This window comes from Carcharhinus amblyrhynchos, chromosome 6 (assembly GCF_965287045.1).
Source record: "Carcharhinus amblyrhynchos chromosome 6, sCarAmb.v2.hapA, whole genome shotgun sequence".
NCBI lineage: Eukaryota > Metazoa > Chordata > Chondrichthyes > Carcharhiniformes > Carcharhinidae > Carcharhinus > Carcharhinus amblyrhynchos.
Genome location: NC_137329.1, coordinates 79,940,122 through 79,964,536, shown reverse-complemented (window position 1 = coordinate 79,964,536; position 24,415 = coordinate 79,940,122). Strand labels below are relative to the sequence as shown.

Sequence of the window (24,415 nt, the reverse complement as noted above, 5' to 3'; positions counted from 1 at the left end):
CCCCTAGTCCTACTGTCTTTTTTGAGCGGGAAGAGTCTCTCCACCTCTATCCTATCCATCCCATTCATCATCTTATACGTCTCAATGAGATCTCCCCTCATTCTTCTAAACTCTAACGAGTACAAGCCTAGTTTATTCAGCCTCTCCTCATAGCTCAATCCCCTCAACTCCGGTATCAGCCTAGTAAACCTCCTCTGCACTCCCTCCAGGGCCAAAATATCCTTGCGCAGGTGCGGCGCCCAAAACTGCACACAGTACTCCAGCTGCGGCCTCACCAATGCCCTATACAGCTGCAGCAAGACCTCCCTACTTTTTAAAGGGTTCTCCAATGGCAGAGTATCATGCCAGGCCCCCCTCCCCTCTCCACAATATATTTAACCCAGCAGACAGAAAGAGCATCCAACTCTTCGCCACAAAGGGGCAACTGCACCCCTTCCCCCTGACCCCATGACTAAATGTTTGGATCACACAACCCCAACAACACAAAGGCATGGAGTGCAGGATGATGTCTTCGTTATGTCTAAGGTAGGTTTTCTAATTACAAAGATCATAGCACGTTTCAGGAAAGCTCACTAGCAATTAGAATTTTCATGCCGCAGTAACTACAGGAATGACCTGGGAACATTTTTCCACCCTACTGGAAGGTCCTGCAGTTGGATCGGAGAGGTTGCAATGTGGTGAGCTCTCCCAAGGACAGCAAGAAGAGGATGATCTCTCCAACCAAGTCAGCAGCAATAACATGCGCCCTTCAAACTATAGATGGTGCCAGAAGATCCAGGACCTCGGGGGGAGGGAGGCCTGACAGGCAAATGGCGGTGCCAAGACCTATAACTATAGAGGCAATCTTACCCCGCCAAATGATGGTGGGTCTACGCGGTAAGGTCACGAGAGCCAAAAAATCAGCTTTGCGTCCAATTTCTCGCCTCTCACTATCTTACCAGCAACAGATATCTAGTGAGGTCAGCCATGTGCCCACTTCCGGCGTGAGGCTGACTAATTTATTTAAATTCAATTTGAATATATGTTACACTTAATGACCCTGGAATGCTATCATCTGGGCTCGCTGGGAGAGGTTCTCTCCGCCAAGGATCACGTATGTTCCTCAGTAACGGGAATCAGTCTTGATAACCTCGCTGGCAGAGCCAGAGGCCACTGAGGCACAACACCGCGCTCCCTCCCCCCCCCCCACCCCGGGAGTTGGTGGTGGTGGTGGGGGAATGGTGTGTGCCCCTGAGGCTGTGCCAGCTGGCAGTGTTGGCATGGAAACTGCCCACTGGGCAGTTCCCAGGAGCTAGGGCCAGAGGGGGGAGGGCCTACTGGCAAGCTTCTTCCTCACATCCCAAACTGAACAGCCAATGCTCACACTCAACCTATCGTCTTCTCAAATTAATGCCTCACACTCACCTCCACAAGTAGTGTACTTCCCTTTCCCCTCACACATGCCATTACAAACACCCATCTCTCTGCTTTTGTTCTTCCAACTGGCGAGAAACAAAGGCTTAGGCAGTGTCCCTCCTGTGATCGACACCTCATTGAATACCGACAGTACATATCTACTGGGTCCACTAGGAAAGAGGCAGCAGGTGTCAGTGGCAATGTGCCACAAAAGCCTTAGCCTCCTGAGGCATTGGTGCTCAGCAATGTCAATGATCCTCTGCCCTGTTCATCATCTCTGCTATGTGGTGTGACATGCAGCTGATAAGGCAGCGTATGCTGTAGCTGGTATCATCCCACTTTAGCTGGAGCTGTTGGCAGAGGTGTGGTCTCAGCTCTTAACCTTCAGAAGATAAGCTGCTCCCAAGCATCTAGCAGACTGGCAGTGGGGAAGTGTAGCTGATGATATGCAAAGTGGTAGAGAGGGGAAATATCTTTTAGGAAGGCATTCGTTAAGCAGTTCAATCATTCTCCAAGAGAACAACTGATGTCATTTAATTGCCACGTCTGGAGTTTTTCAGTGTAACTGATCAAAACCTTATCATTTCACTGAAGACAGAAGTGTCCCACTGTGAACCTCTTCCTTCGGCAATCCTAACAAGCTGTTGGCAGGTCAAAACCAGATTCCATGCCTAAGAAATCCAGGATTTGGGGATAAGAACATAAGAAATAGGAGCAGGAGTAGGCCATCTAGCCCTTCGAGCCTGCCCTGCCATTCAATAAGATCATGGCTGATCTGAAGTGGCTCAGTTCCACTTTCCCGCTTTCTCCCCATAACCCTTAATCCCCTTGCCTACCAAAAACCTATCTACCTGCTTCTTAAATATATTTAGTGAGGTAGCCTCCACCACTTCAATGGGCAGAGAATTCCAGAGATTCACCACACTTTGAGTGAAGAAGTTCCTCCTCAACTCTGTTCTAAACTGCACCCCACCCCCCGCCACTTATCTTGAGGCTGTGCCCTCTAGTCCTGCTGTCCTTTCTGAGCGGGAAGAACCTCTCCCCCTCTACCCTATCCATCCCTTTCATCATCTTATACGTCTCAATGAGATCCCCCCTCATCCTTCTAAACTCTAACGAGTACAAGCCCAGTCTATTCACCTCATAAGCCCAGTCTATAACCGAGTACAAGCCCAGTCTATAACCTCATAACTGACTTCTCACCAACTACAACAAGCCCTTTATTACTTACCGCTCTTTCCCCACCTTTCTTACCCTTGAACCCGCCTCCAAGTGCTCAGGAAAGTTCCACCCTGTATTTCTGTAATTTTGAGTTATGAAGTGACAACATGCACATCTCCATTACTGCTTTTGATTTTTGGTACATTAATTATCACTTCACTGGGCATTGAAATCAACATTTGCTGCCACAAAATAAAGCAGTTTATTCCCTTGTGGCCTGATCACACAAGTGGCGTCACCTGCCATTTTACAATGTCTCATGCTGAATATTGTTTGAATTTGAGGGCTGAATCAGTATTCATGAAACATCAGGGCATACTTTATGCAGATTTTTACAGAGCCTTGCATTATGTTTAAACATAAATTCCTGATGAGCTGAAAATTGAAAATTGGCCTTGTCCGTAACGAGTATAGTTTGGAGTTTTATTCATTGTAATGGATTGACTCATCCTATAATCTTTCCAACTGCAGCATGGAAACAGGCGCTTTGGCCCAACTGGTCCATGTCGAACACGGTTCTTGCACAGGATTTTAAGTATCCGGTGTTTCTGCTATCTGAGTAGATTCAGAGTGCAAATTTTCTTCCCACAGATGTGTGCAGCGTGATTTTCAACAATCCTGCATTCAGGATATAAGACAAGTTGCCAGCAATTTAGCTCAAATATCAGATAGCATCCAAGCTATCAAGACACTTTCCATGGATAATTATATTGAGTACAATACCATCTAGCTGGAATGGTTCTAACCACAAAATTAGTCCTAGTAGAACATGACTGGATCCAATATTATGTATTACATTGAAATGCAGGAAGCCAATGAGACCTTTAAACGGGAACACAAGTTTTATTGTTCCATCATAAGTTATAACTAGTTGTCCAGTTAGGTTAGCAGTGCCAGAGGTTTTGGGAATGTGAACATAACAAACCAGAAGCTGCAGGTTTACCAGTTCTGGGGTTATCTGACATTCAGATGTTTGCCTCAACTGCAACGAGTTCGATGAGCTTCTCATCCAGTATGTCTGGAATGTATGGAAAGGTGCAATGTTCAGAAACTTTCAAGTTCTGATGTCTGAAAAAAGAACCAAAAGAACCCAATATCTAAAAGTAAGAAAACCAGTGGGATGCTGCTGGATATAGGTAGCCATGTTTGACCACGCTCCAAATATTCCAATGGTTCGTTCAACAGCAATGCTGAAGTAAGTCTTCTGAAAGAATTATACTGGACTGATTGAGGAGGAGGGTTTATTTTGTTCTTGAAGTAAAGTCCCTCTGTTACCCTAATAAATATACTGCACACTCTAGAGCTAAGCCAAAGAAGTTAGGGGGATATAGTGATCTCCATCCAGTTTGCTGATTTAACTAGCCTTAGAAAGGTTAATAATAATGACTTCAATGCTTTCCCTGGCTTAAAAAGGTGGGATAGGGATGGGTGGTCGCAGGGAAGAGAGATTTCCATCCATTACAATCCATTAGCCCCCATAAGCATCAGGTGAGGACAGACTGGGGTTTGGAGACACTTTCTTCATTTGCAATGAGTTCCATGAGTTTCTCATCCTATACCAGGTGCAACATTCCAATTTTCCTTAAAGTGGCAGAATTGCTGTTATAAAAACAGCAAATGCTGGATATATGTAGAGTAAGAATTCTCACAATACCAGGTTAAAGTCTAACAGGTTTATTTGGTAGCACAAACCACAAGCTTTCAGGCCGCTGCTCCATCAGGTGAACGGGAGCTCTGTTCACAAGCAGGGCATATAAAGACACAAACTCAATTTACAAAATAATAGTTGGAATGCTAGTCTTTACAGGTAATCAAGTCTTAAAAGGTACAGACAATGTGAGTGGAGAGAGGGTTAAGCACAGGTTAAAGAGATGTGTATTGTCTCCAGCTAGGACAGTTAGTAAGATTTTGCAAGCCCAGGCAAGTCGTGGGCATTATAGATAATGTGACATGAACCCAAGATCCCAGTTGACGCCATTCTCATGTGTGTGGAACTTGATTATCAGTCACTGCTCAGCGATTCTGCATGGTTGTGTGTTGTGAAGGCTACCAAATGAACCTGTTGGACTTTAACCTGGTGTTGTGAGACTTCTTACTGTGCTTACCCCAGTCCAATGCCAGCATCTCCACATCATGGGTATATGTAGGTCAGGGAATATTGGTAGGAAGAAAAATAAAGTTAATGTTTCAAGTTGATGAACTTCCACAAGATCAGCAAGCTAAAACATTAACCCAGTTCCTCTTTCCAGTTATTGCTTAATCGACTGAGCGCTTCCAGCAAATTCTATTTTCATTGAAGATCTCTTGAACTGTATTGTTTTAGAAATTTCGTTATTCAACTTCAATATTGAAGATGCTTTATCTATCTATTTTTTAAAAAATGACTTACAACAAAATTTTGAGTTTTCTGCAAGATGGAATAGTGAATGACCAAGTTGTAATGTATCGAGATTAGACGTCCAGATCACTAACAATCTGTTCCAGTCCCTCTACGCTGATACTGTAGTTAAGAAAGCTCAGCAATGCCTCTACTTTCTCAGAAGGCTAAGGAAATTCGGCGTGTCCACGACGATTCTCACCAATTTTTTACAGATGCACCATCGAAAGCATCCTTTCTGGTTGTATCACAGCTTGGTATGGCTCCTGCTCTGACCAAGACCGCAAGAAATGACAAAGGATTGTGAATGTAGCCCAATCCATCACGCAACCAGCCTTCCATCCATTGACTCCGTCTACACTTCCCGCTGCCTTGAAGAACAGCCAGCACAATCAAGGACCCCACGCACCCCGACATACTCTCTTCCACCTTCTTCTGTCGGGAAAAAGATACAAAAGTCTGAGATCGCATACCAATCGACTCAAGAACAGCTTCTTCCCTGCTGTCATCAGACTTTTGAATAGACCTACCTTATTTATGTTGACATTTCACTACACCCTCTCTATGACTGTAACACTACATTCTGCACGCTCTCCTTTCCTTCTCCCCTACGAATAGTATGCTTTGTCTGTATTGTGCAAGAAACAATACTTTTCACTGTATACCAATACATGTGACAATAATAAATCAAATCAAATCTATAGCGATGTGCTGAATCACTTATTAAGCTGCTAATTATGCCTTCAATTACTGAGATCTGAAAAACTTTGCTTGCATGGCACTCATTGTGTTCATTGCTCTGATTAGTTTGGCTGACAGACCTTGTATTTATTCACTTCTTTAAAGACCGTGATCCTTCTTTTAGTAAAAAAATACAGCAAGTCCTGGACAATATCCAGATTTGGGCTGACAAGTGGTAAATAAAATGCACGCTACTCAAGTGCCAGACAATGACCATCACCAACAAGACAGACTCTAACCATTGCCCCTTGACAGTCAATGACATTACCATCACTGAATCCCCCATTATCAACACCCTGGGGGTTACCACTGACCAGAAACTGAACTGGACTAGTCATATAAATACTGTTACAAAAACAGGTTAAGTAACTAACCTTGCGACTCCCCAAAGCTTACAAGACACAAGTCAGGAGTGTTATGCAATACTTGCCTGGATGAGTGCAGCTCCAAGGAGCTCAATACCATCCAGGACAAAACAGCCTGCTTGACTGGCACCTCATCTACACAAATTTACTTCCTCCACCAGCGACACACAGTGTCAAGAGTGTGTACCACCTTCAAGGAATTTACAAAGCCTTCACAGACAGCAACTTCCAAATTCTTGACCACTACCTTCTCAAAGGAATGAGCAGCAGACACAGAAACACCACCACCTCCAAGCTATTCACCCTCCTGATTTAGAATTTTATTGCCATTCTTTCAATGTCGCTGGGTCAAAATCCTGGAACTCCCTCTGTAACAGCACTCTGGATGTTCCTACACCAAATGGACTGCAGCAGCTCCAGAAAGCAGCTCACCAACAACTTCTGGACAGCAGTTGCGGATGGACAATAAATGTTGGTTTTAGGCCAGTTATGCCCACAACCATGAATGAATAAACAAAAATCAGTTGCAGCCCATTTTTAAAACACCGCCTGCAATGATATTTCTGTCGTCTATTTATTATGTTTCCTTATTGATTCCAGTGTACGTATCCACTGACTCGAGGCATCGGCCATTTTAAAACAGTGATCATCACACGGATGAAAAGGCACCATGTTAGTGTGGATGCTTTACTCTGACACTGAGGAAATGCAATTCAATTGTGCCTCTGAGAATAGGGATGTCTTAAAAGATCAGTTTGACATTGTTTTCAAAAATATTCAGTCTTTTATTACTTCGTGAAAAATTAATATTGTTGAAGGAACATGTGCACATTTGCTTTGATATTTTTCCCTTCAAACCCATGTGAAACCACAATAGTTGTGAAGAAGCATGTTATACATGGTCACAAAACCTCAATGTTCAACTTCATGAGAAGGAACACTGAGCAGGTAGTAGTATCATTTGTGTATTATCCGAGCAGCAATTTTCAGAACAAGTCAAAAGTGATCAGTGTTAAGGTCATCAAGACAAATTTTCTACTTCAACAGGCAATTAGCTTGGTAACCAACCAATTTTCCTCTCTTCGATTCCAAGAATGAGAAAAGGACATCAGGCAACATTGGATCTGGCCTCAGCATGAATCAGTACCTCTTGGGGAGGTGGGAGAGGAGGTTGGGTGGTGTGGGGGTGGTGTGTGGGGGAAGGAAAGAGTGATAACAGCATTGGACTGGGGTAAGCACAATAAAAAGTCTCACAACACCAGATTAAAGTCCAACAACTTTATCTGGCAGCACAAGCTTTCTAAGTCTCGCTCCTTGTTCAGGTGAGTCAGCCAGCTGAAGAAGGAGCAAGACTTCAAAAGCTTGTGCTGCCAAATAAACTTGTTGGACTTTAACTTGATGTTGTGAGACTTCTTACTGTGCTTAAGCAAGCAACCAGTGGGCCAACAACACAAGTTTGCAAACAGTCAAAAGCTAATACACTAGCAGCAAATAAGAACTCGGAGGCTGCAAATTAAAATGGGGAATGTGCAGCTGTACTAAATCAAGTTATTTTACGAATTCAATTGAAATACTTCCTGTCTTAATTAACTTATTTTATTACAAAACCAAAGAAGGAAAAATGGACCATTCTTTCATAGTGCAACTTTCTAGAATGAAAAACTTGCCTACACTTTGTGAAACAAAAAGTAAACACATCAAATCAACGATGCAGTTTGGTATCTAAATGATTTATATTTATCTGTTTACTGGTCACTTTCTGAATTAGCAAACATCACTGCATAATGTAGTGTTCTGGACCAGTCAAGATCAATTTATTTGGTTAGTGCTAAGAGACAACACCATCACAGTGCTGGGTGTATTCAATAGGCCAGCGGCCAGTGGGAAAGGTAGAGAGGAACAATTTTGCAAGGAAATGACAAGAGGGGTACACGAATATCGACTACTATAATGAAGAACTTTGATTATTCTTTTGTAGACAGGGACAGTAATAGTGTAAAGAGTAGAGAAGGGGAAGATTTTCTCAAATGCATTCAAGAAAATTCTTTTCATCAGTATGTTTCTGGTCCAATGAGAAAGTAGGCTTGCTAGGATCTGGTTCTGGGGAATGAGGCCAAGTGGATCAAGTGTAATTATGATACTGTAATCACTGTTCTCTAAGAGTTTAGAATGGTTATGGGAAAGGACAAGGGGCAAACAGAGTAAAGAAAATTAACTGCAGGGGAAGGGTCAGTTTCAAGAGGATGAGAACAGACAGGGTCAAGAAAATTGGAATCTAAGATTGGCAGGCAAAACTGCTATGTAACAATGGTTTGACTTTGAAGAGGAGATAGAATGGTTGCAATCTAGGCACATCCTCATCAGGGAGAAAGATAGGACAACCAGGGCCAGAGCTAAATGGATGACAAAAGAGATAGAGCACAAAAAAGGAAAAAAAAAGATTCACATGACAGACATCAGGTGGATAATGAAATTGAGAACCAGGCTGCATATGGAAGTTCGGGGGGCTGGGGGGAGGTGGTGAAAAAAGGCAAGACAAGCAAGGAGAGTATGAGAAAAGACTAGCAATCACCATAAAAGGGAATCATAAAATCTCTATAGGCATATAAATAATAAAGGGTGGTTAGGAGAGTAGTAGGGCTGATTAGAGACTAAGAAGGGGATTTCCACACGGAGGCAGAGGCATGGCTGAGGTATTAAATGATTACACTACATTTGTCCTTACCAAGGCAGATGATGTTGCCAAAGTCATAGCGAAAGAAGAGGTAGCTGAGACACCGCATGAGCTAAAAATTGATATTGATGATATATTGGATAGGCTTGCTGCACATGAATTCAAGTCATCTGGATAGACAAAATGAAGCCATACTCTTCCAATTCTCCTTATATGAACATATGAATTAGGGGCAGGAGTCAATCACTTGGCCCTTGGAGCCTGCTCTGTCATTCAACAAGATCATGGCTGATCTGATTGTAACTTCAACACCACATTTGTGTCTGTCCCTGATAACCTTTCACCCTTGTTAATCAAGAATGTACCTAGCTCTGCCTTAAATATATTTAAAGATTCTGCTTCCATTGCCTTTTGAGAAGGAGTGTTCTGGAGACAAGGATGGTGCCACAGGGGCTGGAGATGTTACAGCTCTTGCTCAGCAAAGGGTACATAGATAAGTCCAGCAATTACAGGCTTGTCAATTTCACTTGGAACGTGAGTAGTTAGTAAACTTTTAGAAATCAGCATCTGTGACAAAATTAAGTCAACTGGACAAATATAGATTAATTAAGGCAGGCCAGCATGGATTCATTAAGGGCAAATCATATTTAACTAACTTGATTGAGTTCTTTGAGGAGGTAACGGAGAGGGTCAATGAGGGCAGGATTGTGCTTGATGTGGTGCATAGGGACTTTCAAAAGACATTCAATGACGTGTCACATAACAAACTTGTAAGTTAATGCCCATGGAATAAAGGTGGCAGTAGCAGCATGGATACAAAGTTGGTTGAATGACAGGAGAGAGTGGTGATATATGGCTCAAAAAAAAACCCCAGAAAATGCTGGAAAATCTCAGCAAAGCATAACTCTTTGTCGGCTCTGATGAAGAGTCATCCAGACTTGAAATATTAGCTCTGTTCTCTCTCCACAGACGTTGTCAGATCTGCTGAAATTTTCCAGCAATTTCTATTTTTGTTTCAGATTTCAGCATTGCAGCAATTTGCTGGTTGTTTTCCAGATAATAAAAGACACATAGTGGGGCTTCCCAGGGGTTGGCATTAAGGTTACTGATTTTCCTAAACTTACAAGTATTGTGAATTGTAAGGAGAGAAGTGAAGAGTGGTGGAATAGGCAGACACATGAAAGATTAAATTTAATGCAAAGAAGTGTGAAGTGATTAATTTTGGTAGGAGGAACAAGGAGAAACAATACAAAAGAAAGAACACTATTTTAGAGAGGAGGTAGAAACAAAGAGGCCCATGGGCTATAAGTGCACAGATTGAGAGACTAGTTATTAAGGCCGATGGTTCCGGGGACTTTATAAATAGTTGCATAGAATACTAAGCAAGGAGGTCATGATGATCCTTTATGAAACAATGGTTTGGCCTCAACTGTCCAGTTCTGGCACCACAATTTATGAATGCCATGAAGGCATTAAAGAGGGTGCAGAAAAGATTCACAAGAATGGTCCCAGAGATGAGGGGACTCGAGTTGGGTGGATTGATGGAAGCCAAGACAGTTCTCCTTTAAGAACAGATTAAGACAAGATCTGACACTGGTGTTCAAAATCATGAGAGGTCTGGACACACTAGATAAGAAAAGACTGTTACCCTTGGCCATTGGGTAGTAGACTAGAAAACACTGAATTAAGGTGATTGGCAAAGGAAGAAATGATGACATGAGAAGAACGTTTTACACAGCAGGTTTGAAATACACTGCATGAGTGATGGAGAGATTTTCAAAATAAAATTGGAAAAAGTTGTAGGGCTATATAGGGAAAAGACAGGTCTAAATAAAGATGTTGAAGCAGATAGATTGATTGTATCAATCAAAAAAGTGATCCATCTCAAGCCATAGAAATGCAAAAGCTAGAGAGGCCAATGCTTTTGAAAATAAGCAAGGAAGCAGAACCAATAATAATGGCAGTATTTCTCTTAAAGTTACTTTTATTCACTTGAGTATTAACATAAGACAACCTTGCTCTATAACATCACATGGGGCACACTAAACCAACTGGTAGTAAAATATTTAGCCAATTTAATCTTTGAGTTTACTTTGAGACCTTAATCTATCTTTTTGAAAAAATGGCTAATTTTGATAGCTCTTCATTTAATTCAAACCCAGCATCAGAAATCCATCATTGTGTACTATACATACGATGCTTCAAGTGGTCCTAATTATTACTCTAGTGCAGTAAATTACAGGATCAGGTCGGTTTCACGTGCCTTCAAAAGCCTAGTTCAGCGTTGGCAACTTGTGTCCCCTCACAGACCCCCATGAGATCCTGACCTTGACTGCTCAAAAACATTTATTTCATCGTCAATATTTAGAAAATAGTTAGCTAAATGTGTTTCTATTTAAAAATATTAAATATCCAAAATTAAGCGTTGGCAATGGATATTTTAATGGATAACAGCCAGAACTTGCAAAATATTTAATCACAAAAATATGAAATTTTCTCAAAAGTTGTGTGGATCAAAAGTCATAATAACTTACAGTTGCACTATTCTGCCAAGCAAAATGGTGCCATGCATCACCGTGATAATGACTTACGTACAGCCCACTCGCCAAAGATGCAAATCCCTCACAGATATAATCGTATACATCAATAAAGGAATCAACTTTGTTTGAGGTTGTTTTGCTCCAAACAAATATTAGTTTAGTACAGGAAACAAAAGTTTGCTGCATCCATCAGTAGTACCAGCTGTGAGACACACTGCTGTAACTACCAGTGTTGCTTGTCTTTGAGGGAGATCTAGTTGCCTCTCCAGGAACACAGTAAACCAGGGATGAAGGGAGTATTACTGGCCTGATCCAAGAGCATGGAATCAGCAACAGTTGCACATACATAGGACCTCAGTCCATTGCAGCGCTTTAAGTTCTGCATCCCTTGGCCTTCCCTATTCCTCAGAGACAAAGTTGCCTGTTCTATCAGTGGGATAGTCAGGGAGTCTCTGCACACTTTCAACTGTAATATTTCTGGCTGTTTTCAGGGAAGAGAATTAGAAATCAGTCATTTTGCTTTCTATTCCCTTAAAGCCTGTGTGAAGGGAAATTGGTTGGTAATGCAAAATCCTGAAAAATCCCCGACAGTGCTGAATTTTGGACGTCATGCTTCTAGTATTGTTAAAGTTGACACACACTCCTTTTTTACAGATTAACATTTGAATTTAATTTGTAAAAGTTGGCATAATTAGAGGAGTTGAAATAACCACGAGGAAGATAAAAATCTAAAATGAATATCGAAAATTTTGAAACGAATAGACTTATTTATTCTCTGCATCTTCTGCCAACGCAATGTGGCCGCCTGCCCATGCACACTGGTCTGTGCAGACATCAGGCCTTGCCCAGCCTTCTGATTATTCTTTAAGAGTGTGCCCAAAACATTAGCTTTGTAGGCAGGAAATGTATGCAATATTTATAAAAATATTAAGTTTTTTAATATTTTGTAACTACGGATGAATGAAAGAAAAACGGTTAAGTAATTACATTTCCACGGATAATGCCCAACCAGCAAAATTCACAAATGACGCAAGAAAAATATTGTTAATGATGCAACTCTGGAGGCTACCTGAGTGAATCCAAGGTTTTTGGTTTGTTAGTTTGCTGCTTTGAACTATCTGCCTTACTTCTGAATTAAGATAGTGCAAACGTTTTTTTTTTGACACTGAATGAGTTTCAATCCAGCAGTGTCAAGTCTATGAAACCTGTTCTGCTGATAGTCTGATGCAATGGACCAATGTCAAAGATGGCAGGCCCAATTAATCGAGGCTGCATGAGTCTAATAAGAATGGCGGAGAAACACCAGGCCTGTGAATGCACAACGTTGGCAGCAAACACAGCCTTATTTATTCATTTTCATCTGAATTTGGCAGGCTTTCCCTTTGTATCTTATTTGCAATGAGAAATTCGACAACAAAAAGATCAAATCTTGACAGGCATTTTCCCAAAACACACACTACCTATGTTAAAAAGTAACTAATTCGCTTTTCATTCCAGTGGCATTTGAATAACAGCATCGCAGCTCTCAAAATAAATTTCAAAAATGGTTCATCTTGTTATTAAGGCTGTCGAGTCCTGGTCTAGTCCTTCTCATTATATTTAGCACTCAGAAAAGAATTCGCTGTGCAGCAAGTTTAACATTTTTAGAAGCTCTGCAAAGAGAAGGAAAACTATTATATTCACCATGACATCTACTGTATGCTGTACACAGTTTAATCCTGAGGAAACTGCATTCTAGATTACTGAACTTTTCACACAAATGAAAATAAAGGTTGGAAAATGAGGACAATGTATTCTTCAGAGAATAACTTTCAATCTTCAGTACTGGAGAAAAGATTTCATCCACTGAGACATTTACACAGGAAAGATCATGGCTATTCTAGAATGTGTCTACATCAAGGAACAAACTTTGTAGAAAGGGCAAAGTAGTTTCTAACTAAACTGGGAATTAATTATGACACAGTATGGATTAGCAAAGTAGTGGATTAAGTTGATCTTGAAAGTTATTTTCCTTTGAATGTGTCCATTTTAGATATTAAGGGCAGGAAAGAATCAGTGCTCTATGAAGTTTAGTTCATCGTCCTGCAAATGTACCAAATGAGTGCTTTTATACTGCATTAATATTACTGTCGGCATTCATATATTCTCCCAACAGTTGAGAGTCTGAATAATCGGCTGGATTCAAAAATATTATAGTAAGCTTTGTTGGACTGTAGCATGGTTCCTTCCCCAAAGTTTAAAAACCAGTTGGAATTGTTCATGTAATATTTATCTAGAATATGGAGCTCAACTGCAACTGAATTTTCAATTATGCATTGTGACTAGATTTAGAGAAAGGACCTCCTAATCAATACTATAGAAGAATGCTTCTTTTTATCACACCATTGTGAAATTTGTTATTAATTAATCAACCATAATTTTGGTACTTTCCAAAAGTATTCTCAATTGAACCTCACAATAGTGGGCTGTCATCTTTGGACATATTTGCAATCTATATTTTCTCAAATAGACCACCTTTCATAATTACAGATGTCAGATATGGTGAATGATTTAGAAGTTGATTCAGGATCGATAGCTGCACTGTAGCTACATGCCAGAGTATCCCTCAGCATTAAAAGCCTTTAAAACCCATCAGATTTATTTGGAGTGATGATAAGGACACATAACAATCAAGAGAAGGAAAGTACATTTCTCTGAACTCAAATCGATTAGGGAAGTTAATGTTTTGGGAACAACTGGTAAACATGAATGAACATTAAAGTGAACATATTATTCATATTAATTATTATATAGAACAAGCAGCCTATCTTGAATCTGTCGAACAAGTAAGCTATTTATGCAAACATTTTAAGAAGAAATTGAAATAGTTAAAATATTGATCTCAAACTTTTTGCACATGTTGGTTGTTTTGAGGATAGACAGCAAAGGATGCATAACTGTAAAGGACTGAACACAACTGATAGCGAAGAGAAAGGGTACCCCATGTTGTGTAGTATGTAACAGCTGCTATCTGCAGCTTGATGAGTGAACAACTCTGATATTCAAGAAAAGGCAGACAATGAAATCAGCTTTGCGTTGTGCTGGGGCTGATGTGACTGCACATCATTGAGAGATGGTGACAGCACTTTGGATTAAGTGCCAGCTGCAGCATTTGAAGGGATGAAGAAGGGAAGTGTGAGGTTGACCAAGGGTCAATTTGTTGATTTGTAAAGTGGACTGAATGCATAGGAGCTCCTAACATTACTGATGAATATAAATTTAATGGAAGACCTAAATTTAATGGAAGACCTAAACTTAATGGAAGACCTTTACTAGGTCTGGGAACGAAGACCCTTTTTTAAGCATCTCCTGTATTCAATTCATTTCTGGAAAATTCATATATGCTAGCATTAATATTAAGTATTCAAATTATCTGTTGCATGAAGTAATTTTCCAGGCACATTTGTCCCATAATTTTTATTTCCTTCTATCTGGTTTCTCCATCACCTGTGGCTGTAAATATGAGGATGTAAAGTATTGCCAGGCTTGCACTGGCCCTGATCAATATTCAGATGCCAGGACACACCCAAATAGCCAAAGGTCACATTCCCCTTCCCTCTGAGAAGGCATTTTCCTAAAGTAACACAGCAGACTTCAGGAACTGATTTAAGTGGAGGATCAAACATAGATCATGTTGCTTAAAGAGCCTGCGCATTCACTGTACTCCATGAATCTTCTTTGAATTAATTTAGTTGAAGCAGCCCAAGCTTTACATTACAATTGCATCTGACTGCAGTTTAAAAGACAAAGTATGAACATGAATGAACTGTAAGTAAATTGGAACTAAGAGTATGCTATGAATGGTGGACTTGATAGCTGAATGGATAATGCATCACACTTCTCTCAGTCCCCAGCTAATTAACAATATTACCCACCAATCTCAATTATTTAACACGTGATAGTACAAGCAACAGGATAAAATTAGCATTTTTTTCAAAAAATACAAGAGGTAGCTAAATAAAGGCATTTTGTAGCATTAGGAAGATACACTCAAACATTTGAAAAACATCCAAGGTCATTAAATTTCATAAATATTAATCTCCTCAGTCTGCCACCAATGGCATTTTGAATAAAACCGAACATAACAGTTAATGAAATCAGCGATTCTAAGATTCAGATTCTAATAAGTTCCCATTTTATCCCTACTGCTCCTCTTTTGATTCCTTGATTCTCTAAATTTAATTCTCCAAAGTTAAAAACGTGTTGAAAGAAGGTTAATAATTCCTCTTACATAAAACCATCCTAAAAAATATTTGCAATGCCCTCATAAAAGGAAGCATTGCAATTAGCCAAGATACTGGCCTGAAGACACTGTTTGAAAGTTATTCTTGAAAATTCTGATCTGCTGGGTTAACGTGAAAATAGCTATTCATTTTTTGCCTCAGCGTAGAATCGCAGTACAGGAGGCCATTCAACTTATTAATGTCTGTACTAGTCCTTTTTAGAGAGTCATCACATTAGTCTCACTCCCTTAATCTTCCCCTGTAGCTGCGCAAATTTTTCATTTTAATGTTACATTGAAATACTGAATACTGCAAATTAGGGTTACACTAGACTTGCATCAAGTGCCTTTTATTTTCAAAATGGTTACTGTATGTACATTCTGAAAGCCAAATATTCCAGGATTTGCTACATCTCATTCAGTAAACCTTCATTTATTTCCACCCTCACTTGGGATCCTGCATAACTTTAGTTCATTTTCTGTTGTTGGGCTTCCTACTTCACTTGAGTATAATGTTCCTTTTTTGTTGACAGAGTAAATGTGCCCTAATCCTACATTCTGCTTTTGTTGGCAGCCTACACACTCTGAGGTGGCTAACATAGGGTCGCAGTGCCTCATATATCCCAGCCAAACTGCGGGGGAGATTGATGTGTTACAGTTCACATCGAGGAAACCCTCCAGTGTCCTGCGGCTGCTGATAACTGAAGTGGTTGGCGGTGGATAACTGCTCATCAGTACCTAACATACATGGGGAGTACAGCATCCAACTTTGGGTATAGACATTTCTTGCAGTTTAATCTTCTGAGGGAGTGCTTTTGCATTCTATGCCTCTACTTATAAAGCCAAGGGTGCCTCATACATTCGTTTCCAAAGCAGCCTAAATAACTTCTGCTGCCTTGAAAGATTGTTTATGCAAATAACCCAGTCTCTCTATTCCCACACCTTGTAAAAGAGTACCACTTAATTTATATTGCCTCTCCTGACTCTTTCTACCAAAATGTATCATTTTATATTGTTCAGCATTAAATTTCATCTTGCCATGTGCCTGCCCATTTCACCAATTTGTCCATGGCTTCCTGAAGACTGTTATTGTCTTCCTGCTTATTATATTACAACATTTTGTGTCATCTGAAACTTTGAAATTATGTCCTGCTTACCCAAGTCCAGGTTATTATATGCACCAAAAAGATCTGTGTCCTTAATACTGACCATTGGGAAATACCACTTTTTACGTCCCTCCAATGTGAAAGACAACTGTTCATCATCACTCTTCTGACAGTCCCTTGATCAATTTTGTATCCATGCCTTCACTGCTAATCTCTTGCATTTCCTTTCCATAGGATATTGATTCTTGCAGACATATAGGGCCCTATATTTTGATTCTAAGTGCTGGGTGGACTTGAAACAGAGTGTTTCAGATCCGACTTTTTGACCTGTTCTCAGATGCCTGAAAAAAAAATCAGCAATTCCGAATCGTGCTGCAAAACCTGTGGGCGGGGCTTAACTTGCTCAAAACCCTACAGCTCCAATTGAAGCCTCCAACTGCACATGCGCAGAAAACAAATGATAGAATGCTGCACCCCTGCCACATCGCTCTGAGATTAGATAATACCCCTCCCTGGCCCCCACAGACTTTGCCCCATCCTCCCAACATTACTGACCACCTTATCCTTCCACATCCTCTGCCATCCAGACTGATCATGGCCCTCCCAACCCCCTCCCCCCACCCACTTTCCCCCCTCATTGATTACAGCAGAGTGGCAGTGGACACCCCCTTCCCCTCACTAATCACAGACAGAGTGGCAATGGACCACCCCCCCACAAACTCAAGAAGAGAGCCATCGGACCCACCTTCTCCCCCACCCACACCAATCTCAAAGTGAGAGTCGCTGGACACTCGGCTCTTACCTCCTCACTAACTGGAGCACCCGTGCTGGACTTTTATGGAGCATGTCTGTTTCGTGCTGATTCTGAATGGTAAACGGGGAATTGCCAGTAAGGTTGGGTGTGTAGCCCATTATGTCAATTTAAATGCATACAAATGCATTTAAATGGCTGTTGCACCCATTTTGGGCACGGTCCTGACAAAGGGAAACTGGCACAGAGGCAGGTACAGATTGCACTACTTGCCTCCTGCCCAATTTACCAAGATTTGCACCTGAAAATGAATACAATTTGATGGGAAAATCAGGCCCATAGATTCATGCGTAGCAGGAACACGGCAATACTTTACCCAGGTAGCCAGTCTTCATATTAATATCAAGATAGGCAGTCAGTGTTGACATGTCATTTGCCTGTGGAGGACAATGTAGCTGAACCAACGTGCCCTCAATGAATATCCAGACAAAAGCACTTTCCAGAGCAGTACCCTGGATACAGATTACAGCAGGATCTCTGGATAATTTATTTCCTTCTTAGCCTGTGGCAACCAGGCTAACTGTGCAAATGCTATATTCTCAGAAACCCGAAGTACTTCATCCAGCACATGCACACACTGTCCACCAATTCTGGTTTCTTTAAAATGAAAGTAATTTTACAAGGTACTAATTTTCAAAAAGAATGAACATTTTTTCAAAGTTCTAACCTTTCCCCCTCCAGGAAGTGCAGATGATTGAATACATAAATTTAGGTTAAGCTCATTGAAATGACAGATTGTAATATATAACTTCTTTCAAGTGCTCTTCTTAAATTCAACATGAATATATCAGTGAACAACAATCCAGCTATCTAATATCTCACTGGTATTATTCTGCTGAGTCTCTGTCATTACTAATATGAACAATGACAAATGGTAAATTGCATTATAGGAGAAAATAGGTGGAAATGCTCACCAGAAAGTCTTTTGTGAGATTTATTACTGCTCTTAGTGCCATTTTGGTGTTTCTTGTCTATTGCAGGAGGCACTATTGCTTTCCCATTCAGAATCTTCTCAGGTGAAGGTGGCACAGGCTTTGATGTTGTTGATACCAATGCAGATTTAACCAAAGCTGCAGAAGATGTGGAGGATGAAGAGGCAGAGGAAGTGGTGGAGGTGGTAGTGGTAGTGGAACTCATTTTAACATTGGCACCATCTGCTTTCACCAGGTTAGGGATCTTCTCAAGGCTGACTACTGGGACAGGAACACTGCAAGAGAAAGTCCCATTAGTTAGAACTGGTCCATGCCATGGCCTTGTGTTAACCCTTTCACAGCACAAACAGAAAACTAAATTTAGAGGTGAACAATCTGCTCCAGACACTATTTGTCCAATATTTATAATACTCTGGCTGCATTACATTTTTATAACAGAATAATACAATTTTACATCTTCATATTTTGTGAATGAAATGGCTGCATCAAGAGTTTTAGCAAATCGAAGAGCAGGAAATAAAATCTTCTGCGATTTAATAATAAGCAATAAAATAATTGAGACACAATCTTTAAGGCACCTGAAATTTTGTAGTTCTAAGCCCTTCCACATAATAGCAAGTGAAAGGGCTAAAGGGACAGTATTTGTTTTCTGGTGCTACTAAGTTTGACCTCAAAAGTTTAACTAAAACAATAATTAACATACTCATAATTATCTTAATGCATACACAAATTGGGTTAAATATTTCATTTTTTACATAGTTGCATATCAAAATGATGAGGACTGATAGAATATTCAAATTGCACTGTTATAAATAAATTGTCCGTCCTCCCCAGTGGCTCATCTAGCCAGTTCACTTTGCATTGTGGCACCGTGGCACAGTAGTTAGCACTGTTGCCTTACAAATCCAGGGACCCAAGTTCAATTCCAGCCTCGGGCAACTGTGTGTGTGGATGTTGCACGTTCTCCCTGTGTCTGCATGGGTTTCTTCCGGGTGCTCCCGTTTCCTCCTACAGTCCAAAGATGTGCAGGTTAGGTGGATTGGCGATGCTCAATTACCTCTTAGTGTCAGGGAGATTAACAGGGTAAAAACGTAGGATTATGGGGATAGGGCCTGGGTCAGACTGTCGTTGGTGCAAGCTCGATTTGCCGAATGGCTTCTTTCTTCTGCACTGTAGGGATTCTATGAGCAGTACTTTTGAGGTGATCATTGCTGCAACAGCCAATCTCTGCCAGAGTGTAGTGGAGATATTATATTCAGCCTCAACATCCCCTACGTTGGTGTAAGGAGATGAAAGAAGTGGGGGCAAAAATTACTGGCTAGGGTTTCCATTGCTGATTTCAGTAATTTCTGCTACAGCTATATATTACTCAATCCAGCTTAGCTGTACTGGTTTCCATGGCGCAACCTCCTTTTGACACTCACTGTCCAATTTTATTCATGATGAACGATCGATGGAATGAACTATGACTGCACTGTCTCCACCACCAAAACAGAGTAAAGGAGATGGACATGAAATAAGTCAATCTTGTGGCAAAAGTCAGCATTCCAAAAACAATGCCCTTAAACATTCAGGATTACCAATCAGCATCTGAGCAAGGCAGTAAAATAAGTTCACACAGAACTGGAGGCACGCAGTCAGATGGTGCTGTAAACTGAATTAATGATGTGAAATTCCTACAATTGGTCACCAACAATGCAACAAACTAAAGGGATGGCAGACACCACCGAACTTCTTAACAACTGCAGTGAAGAAGCAGACACTTCCTCCTAAATTAGCATAAAGCAAACATAAACATACAGTAGAGATATTACATTATCTAGCAGTCAGATCACTCAAAAAGCTTGCCTGAATGTTTAAAACTGAAGTGGGGAGGGAAGCAGAATAAAATCTGACTGCTGGCTGTAAATTAAACTGACCTTATACTTTCTAATGAGACTGGTGTGACTGAACTTACTGATGTCAGCTGACAAAAAAGTCTGCTCTTGTTTACAGCTAAAAAGTCTACATTGAAACAACTATGGAAAACTCAGTTGCTGTTACTTTTCTGGATACAGACCTTGTCTGATGTTAGAAAAAGATCCATAGAGGCCAACAACATAAAAACTGGACAACTAATCTGTAGAGATGATCCCCCATGCAGCCTGAGGAAAGGCTGCCGAGTGGCAACCAGCCTTATTTACCTTTGCCTCGGCACTACAAGGATCCATTATGTGAGGAGCAGCTCCAAGGCATCAATTCACTGATATTATTACTGGCAAAGCTTCAGAAAGAGGCAGTGCCATCATATAGTTTTTACAAAGCAGCAAATTTTAGATCAGCAGGGGAGTGGGTAAAAGCTGCTTGTAACGAGACTGGGGAATGATGGTCATGTGAATGGAACTAAGCGATGACCAGATTGAAATATGTCCCTAGGTACAGCAACATCACATTTACATTACATCAAAACCCGACCTGGTCCAAGATTCAAGAAATATTGTCAAATCAAAACAAACAGACCAATAATATGAAAGAACACTTAAACCTTATGAAATATTCATTTAAGTATCTCTATCATTCTGCAGTTTTGTAATACGAAAAAACTTGCATTTATATAGCACGTTTCAAAACCACTGCATGTGTCAAGTGTTTAACAGCCAATGAAGTCTTTTTGAGGTCTAGTTACTGTTGTAATGTGGAACTACGCAGCCAATTAGCACACAGCAAACTCCTACAAACAGCAGTATGTCACTAACAAAATAATATTTTTTGTGATGTTGGTTAAGGAATAAATATTGGCTAGGATGTTGGAGATAACTCCCCTGCTCTTCTTTGAAATGGTGTCATTGGATCTTTCACATCTTCCTGAGCAGGCAGATGGGTTTACACTCACAACCAAGCTGGAGTGACTACCTTTATATTTATGCTCAGGCCCTGTAGTTGAACTCAGAAGAAACCCTGTGACAAACCCAGGAGGAGGACTGGAGCAGTATGAATCATAACATCAGCATGGACCTATTACGGCCAAACGGCCTGTTTCTGTACTATTAATACATTGTTATTCTATGTAGCTGTTACCCAAAATTCAACCCCCAAAAGATTCCTGTTTCCTCATTCTCCCCCTCCCACATTTCATACTTCCTGCTTTCTCCACCCCTCCCTTCTGCTCTTCATCCCTCTCTTTCCTCCCTTGGTTCAAATGTGCGCTTATGCTTTGCCTCCATGACCTTTAAATTGAAAAATTCTATGTCAATTCGCCTGTGCACTACATAATTGTAATCCTGTGACATTAGGTGCTGTTGCATTACCAGGATTCCAAAATGCATTTCCATTGAAATTCTATTTCAATAACTCTCACTTTTAACATCCAAAGTATGTGTGCAAACAAAATGAAATAGGATTGAAGAAATTATATATTTCACATTAACACAAATTGAAATTAATTGAACTGTCTTTTATTGACTTGATTAAAATTTAAAGCCTCTGTCTCCCCCAAAACTTAGAAGAGAGCACGAAGTGGTTGTAATTAATCAGGTGAATACCTTATTTTAGTTTAATATTTATCAGATAAATACCACACTAAGTTATCTCAGTTTTGTCTAAACAGTCTGAAGGTATTGCTCACACTAGTATATTTTTTCTGCAATGGGTTCAGGGAAATTTACTGGTACGTTTATTGTTTGTCTTCTGTACTATAAATAAATCTTACAGAACTATTCATAAAAATAAACCAAAAGAGAAAATACTGGAAAATCTCAGCAGGTCTGGCAGCACCTGTAAGGAGAGAAAAGAGCTGATGTTTCAAGTCCAGACAACCCTTTGACAAAGCTGAAAGTTTCAGATTCCAGCATCGGCAATAATTTGCTTTTAGTCATAAAAATAGGTGCTAGTGGCTTACAACTAAGAAGAAAATTAATAAACATCAAATGAGATTAAAGACCTAGATAAATCTCCACTAATAATATGTATAAAATATGTACAACAGATTTTCATCATAAGAAAATAATACTGCCTTAATTAACCTTAATCTGCATACTTCATTCAGCTCCTATTCATGTAGAGAGAGAGAGATTGAGAGAAGTAGCCAAATACAATATGGAATGCAATCATTCTTGTGCTGCTAGAACAACAGACATGTGGTGGAAAGTATTCAGTCAGGGTTGAAAAGTGAAGACATGGGAGTTGATGGATTGATTTTCTGAAGTCATGAAACAAGTTATGTAGAAGGTTCCCTCAGACGATTAAGCAAGGTGAAACTTATGTAAGAGTAAACCTTTTCAGGCAAATAGTGTTCATCCCATTGCTGCTGTTTTAAGTTTGTAACTACTTTTACTGGTTATGTCAATAATAATTATTATAATAAGAGCAGACTTTCATCTCTAATGAGTATCATAAAGTCGACTACTACTACTACTTTGTTCACATTGTAAGATTACACTTCAAAACTACAGCATATTTGCTGACAGAAGTATGAACTGAAAGGTTTTCCAGCAAGTTTGATGTTCTAGTTTAGATGATACAGGCAAGGAAATATGGCACACTAAAATTGATAAAATTATACAAATTACAGCACAAGGAGGGCCATTGGCCCCATCATACCTGTGCTGGTGCTAGCTCTTCAACCAGAGCTACATCCCTGCTCTTTGCCCATATCCTTTTATAGAATGGGGTTAGGATTAGAAACAGGAAACAGCAAAACTTGAGTCACAGCCTCTGGAGAATAAAACAAATGCAAACAAGGCAGGAAAATGACAACTCGAACATAAACAGATCACTAGCTCTGCACCTATTTACCTACTAGATATTAAATTTTTCATGTAGGACATGCTTCACAGAAAACCCATTTAAGTACCTGCAGTGCCTGTTACTCCTGTAGTTGATGATATGATAGGGATTTTCAATGTTAAATATGGCAGATTGTTAGGCACACAAAAGTTGCTGTTATATAATTAGCTTTTTTTTCAGTAACTGAAGGTGGAAGCTGTTAGGGCAAGCGCAGGGCATTAGGGAAGAGTGAGGGGAGGGATGGAGGAGGAGAAAGGAATGAAGCATATGATTGGAGGTGTGGATAGGGAAGGCCAGCCATGTTTCTCCCCCCAGTCCTCCCCCAAATGCCTCTTTTCTTGCTACACCACCCACCACCTTACACCTGAAAGAAAATAAGACAAGACAGAAAGATTATCATAAAGGCACATTTAGGAAAGAGAAGCAGCAGAAAGAGAGAGGTGTGGTAGCAAGAGAAACAAAGAAAATCAATAACACAAAGAAATTTTCTGACAACCATTTGATCTTCACCACCTGGGTGGTAAACTAGCATAGCAGATCACCTGTCCTTTACTAAACTTGCCTGACTCATTTCGTAAGGACATTAACCCTGCAAGATTACTGCCCAGATGATGGTTATCAAAATCTTTGTTCCTTTGTGCAACACAACAGGAGACCGATGAGTTAACATATCAAAAATGCTACATGCTTTCTTGTAGATAATACAGTTCAGGTGTCAAACTTTGTTACAGAAGCATAACACTGGCTCTTTAAGTTACAGCCTGACAAAGACAAGTGCATCCCATTTAGACTCATTAGCAAACAGCAAATATATTTTGAGAGTTCAGGTGGAGCTTACTATTAGCCATTACTGGCTCTCTGATTTTAAACACACTCTGCCTTAACAACAGGTATCTCTGTGCACTGCATGATATGAAGGTTTGGTCATTATAAAATGGGACCATCATTAAATTTTTGAGCAATGCCACAGATGATCTACCCAATATAATTTTAAAAAAGGTACATATTTTGAGCACTTCGTGTTTGTTACATATGCACAGTGACTAGGGCAAAGATTGATGCCATACTTTATTTTTCAAAAGCAAACCCTAAAGAAACAGACACTCGTTTATGAATAAACTTCCCTAGAATATGTAAGATTTGAGCCACATGCCACCAAGTTCTCAATTAATTAAAAATCAGGCTTCCAAACCTCTTCTATAAATTCACTCACTGTTCATTTGGCACT

At 40.2% G+C, this 24,415-nt stretch overlaps 1 protein-coding gene across 15 annotated transcripts in view; it reads right to left on the bottom strand.

Annotated features, from left to right (window-relative positions):
• Positions 1-24,415, bottom strand: part of LOC145344036 (ataxin-7-like protein 1) — a 253,456-nt gene that overhangs the window by 39,589 nt on the left and 189,452 nt on the right. For all 15 annotated transcript variants that reach the window (XM_080190772.1, XM_080190765.1, XM_080190766.1 and 12 more), the window contains one exon: positions 18,406-18,698. In XM_080190772.1, coding sequence (XP_080046898.1) covers positions 18,406-18,698 — 293 coding nt within the window. The remainder of the gene's footprint in view (positions 1-18,405; positions 18,699-24,415) is intronic.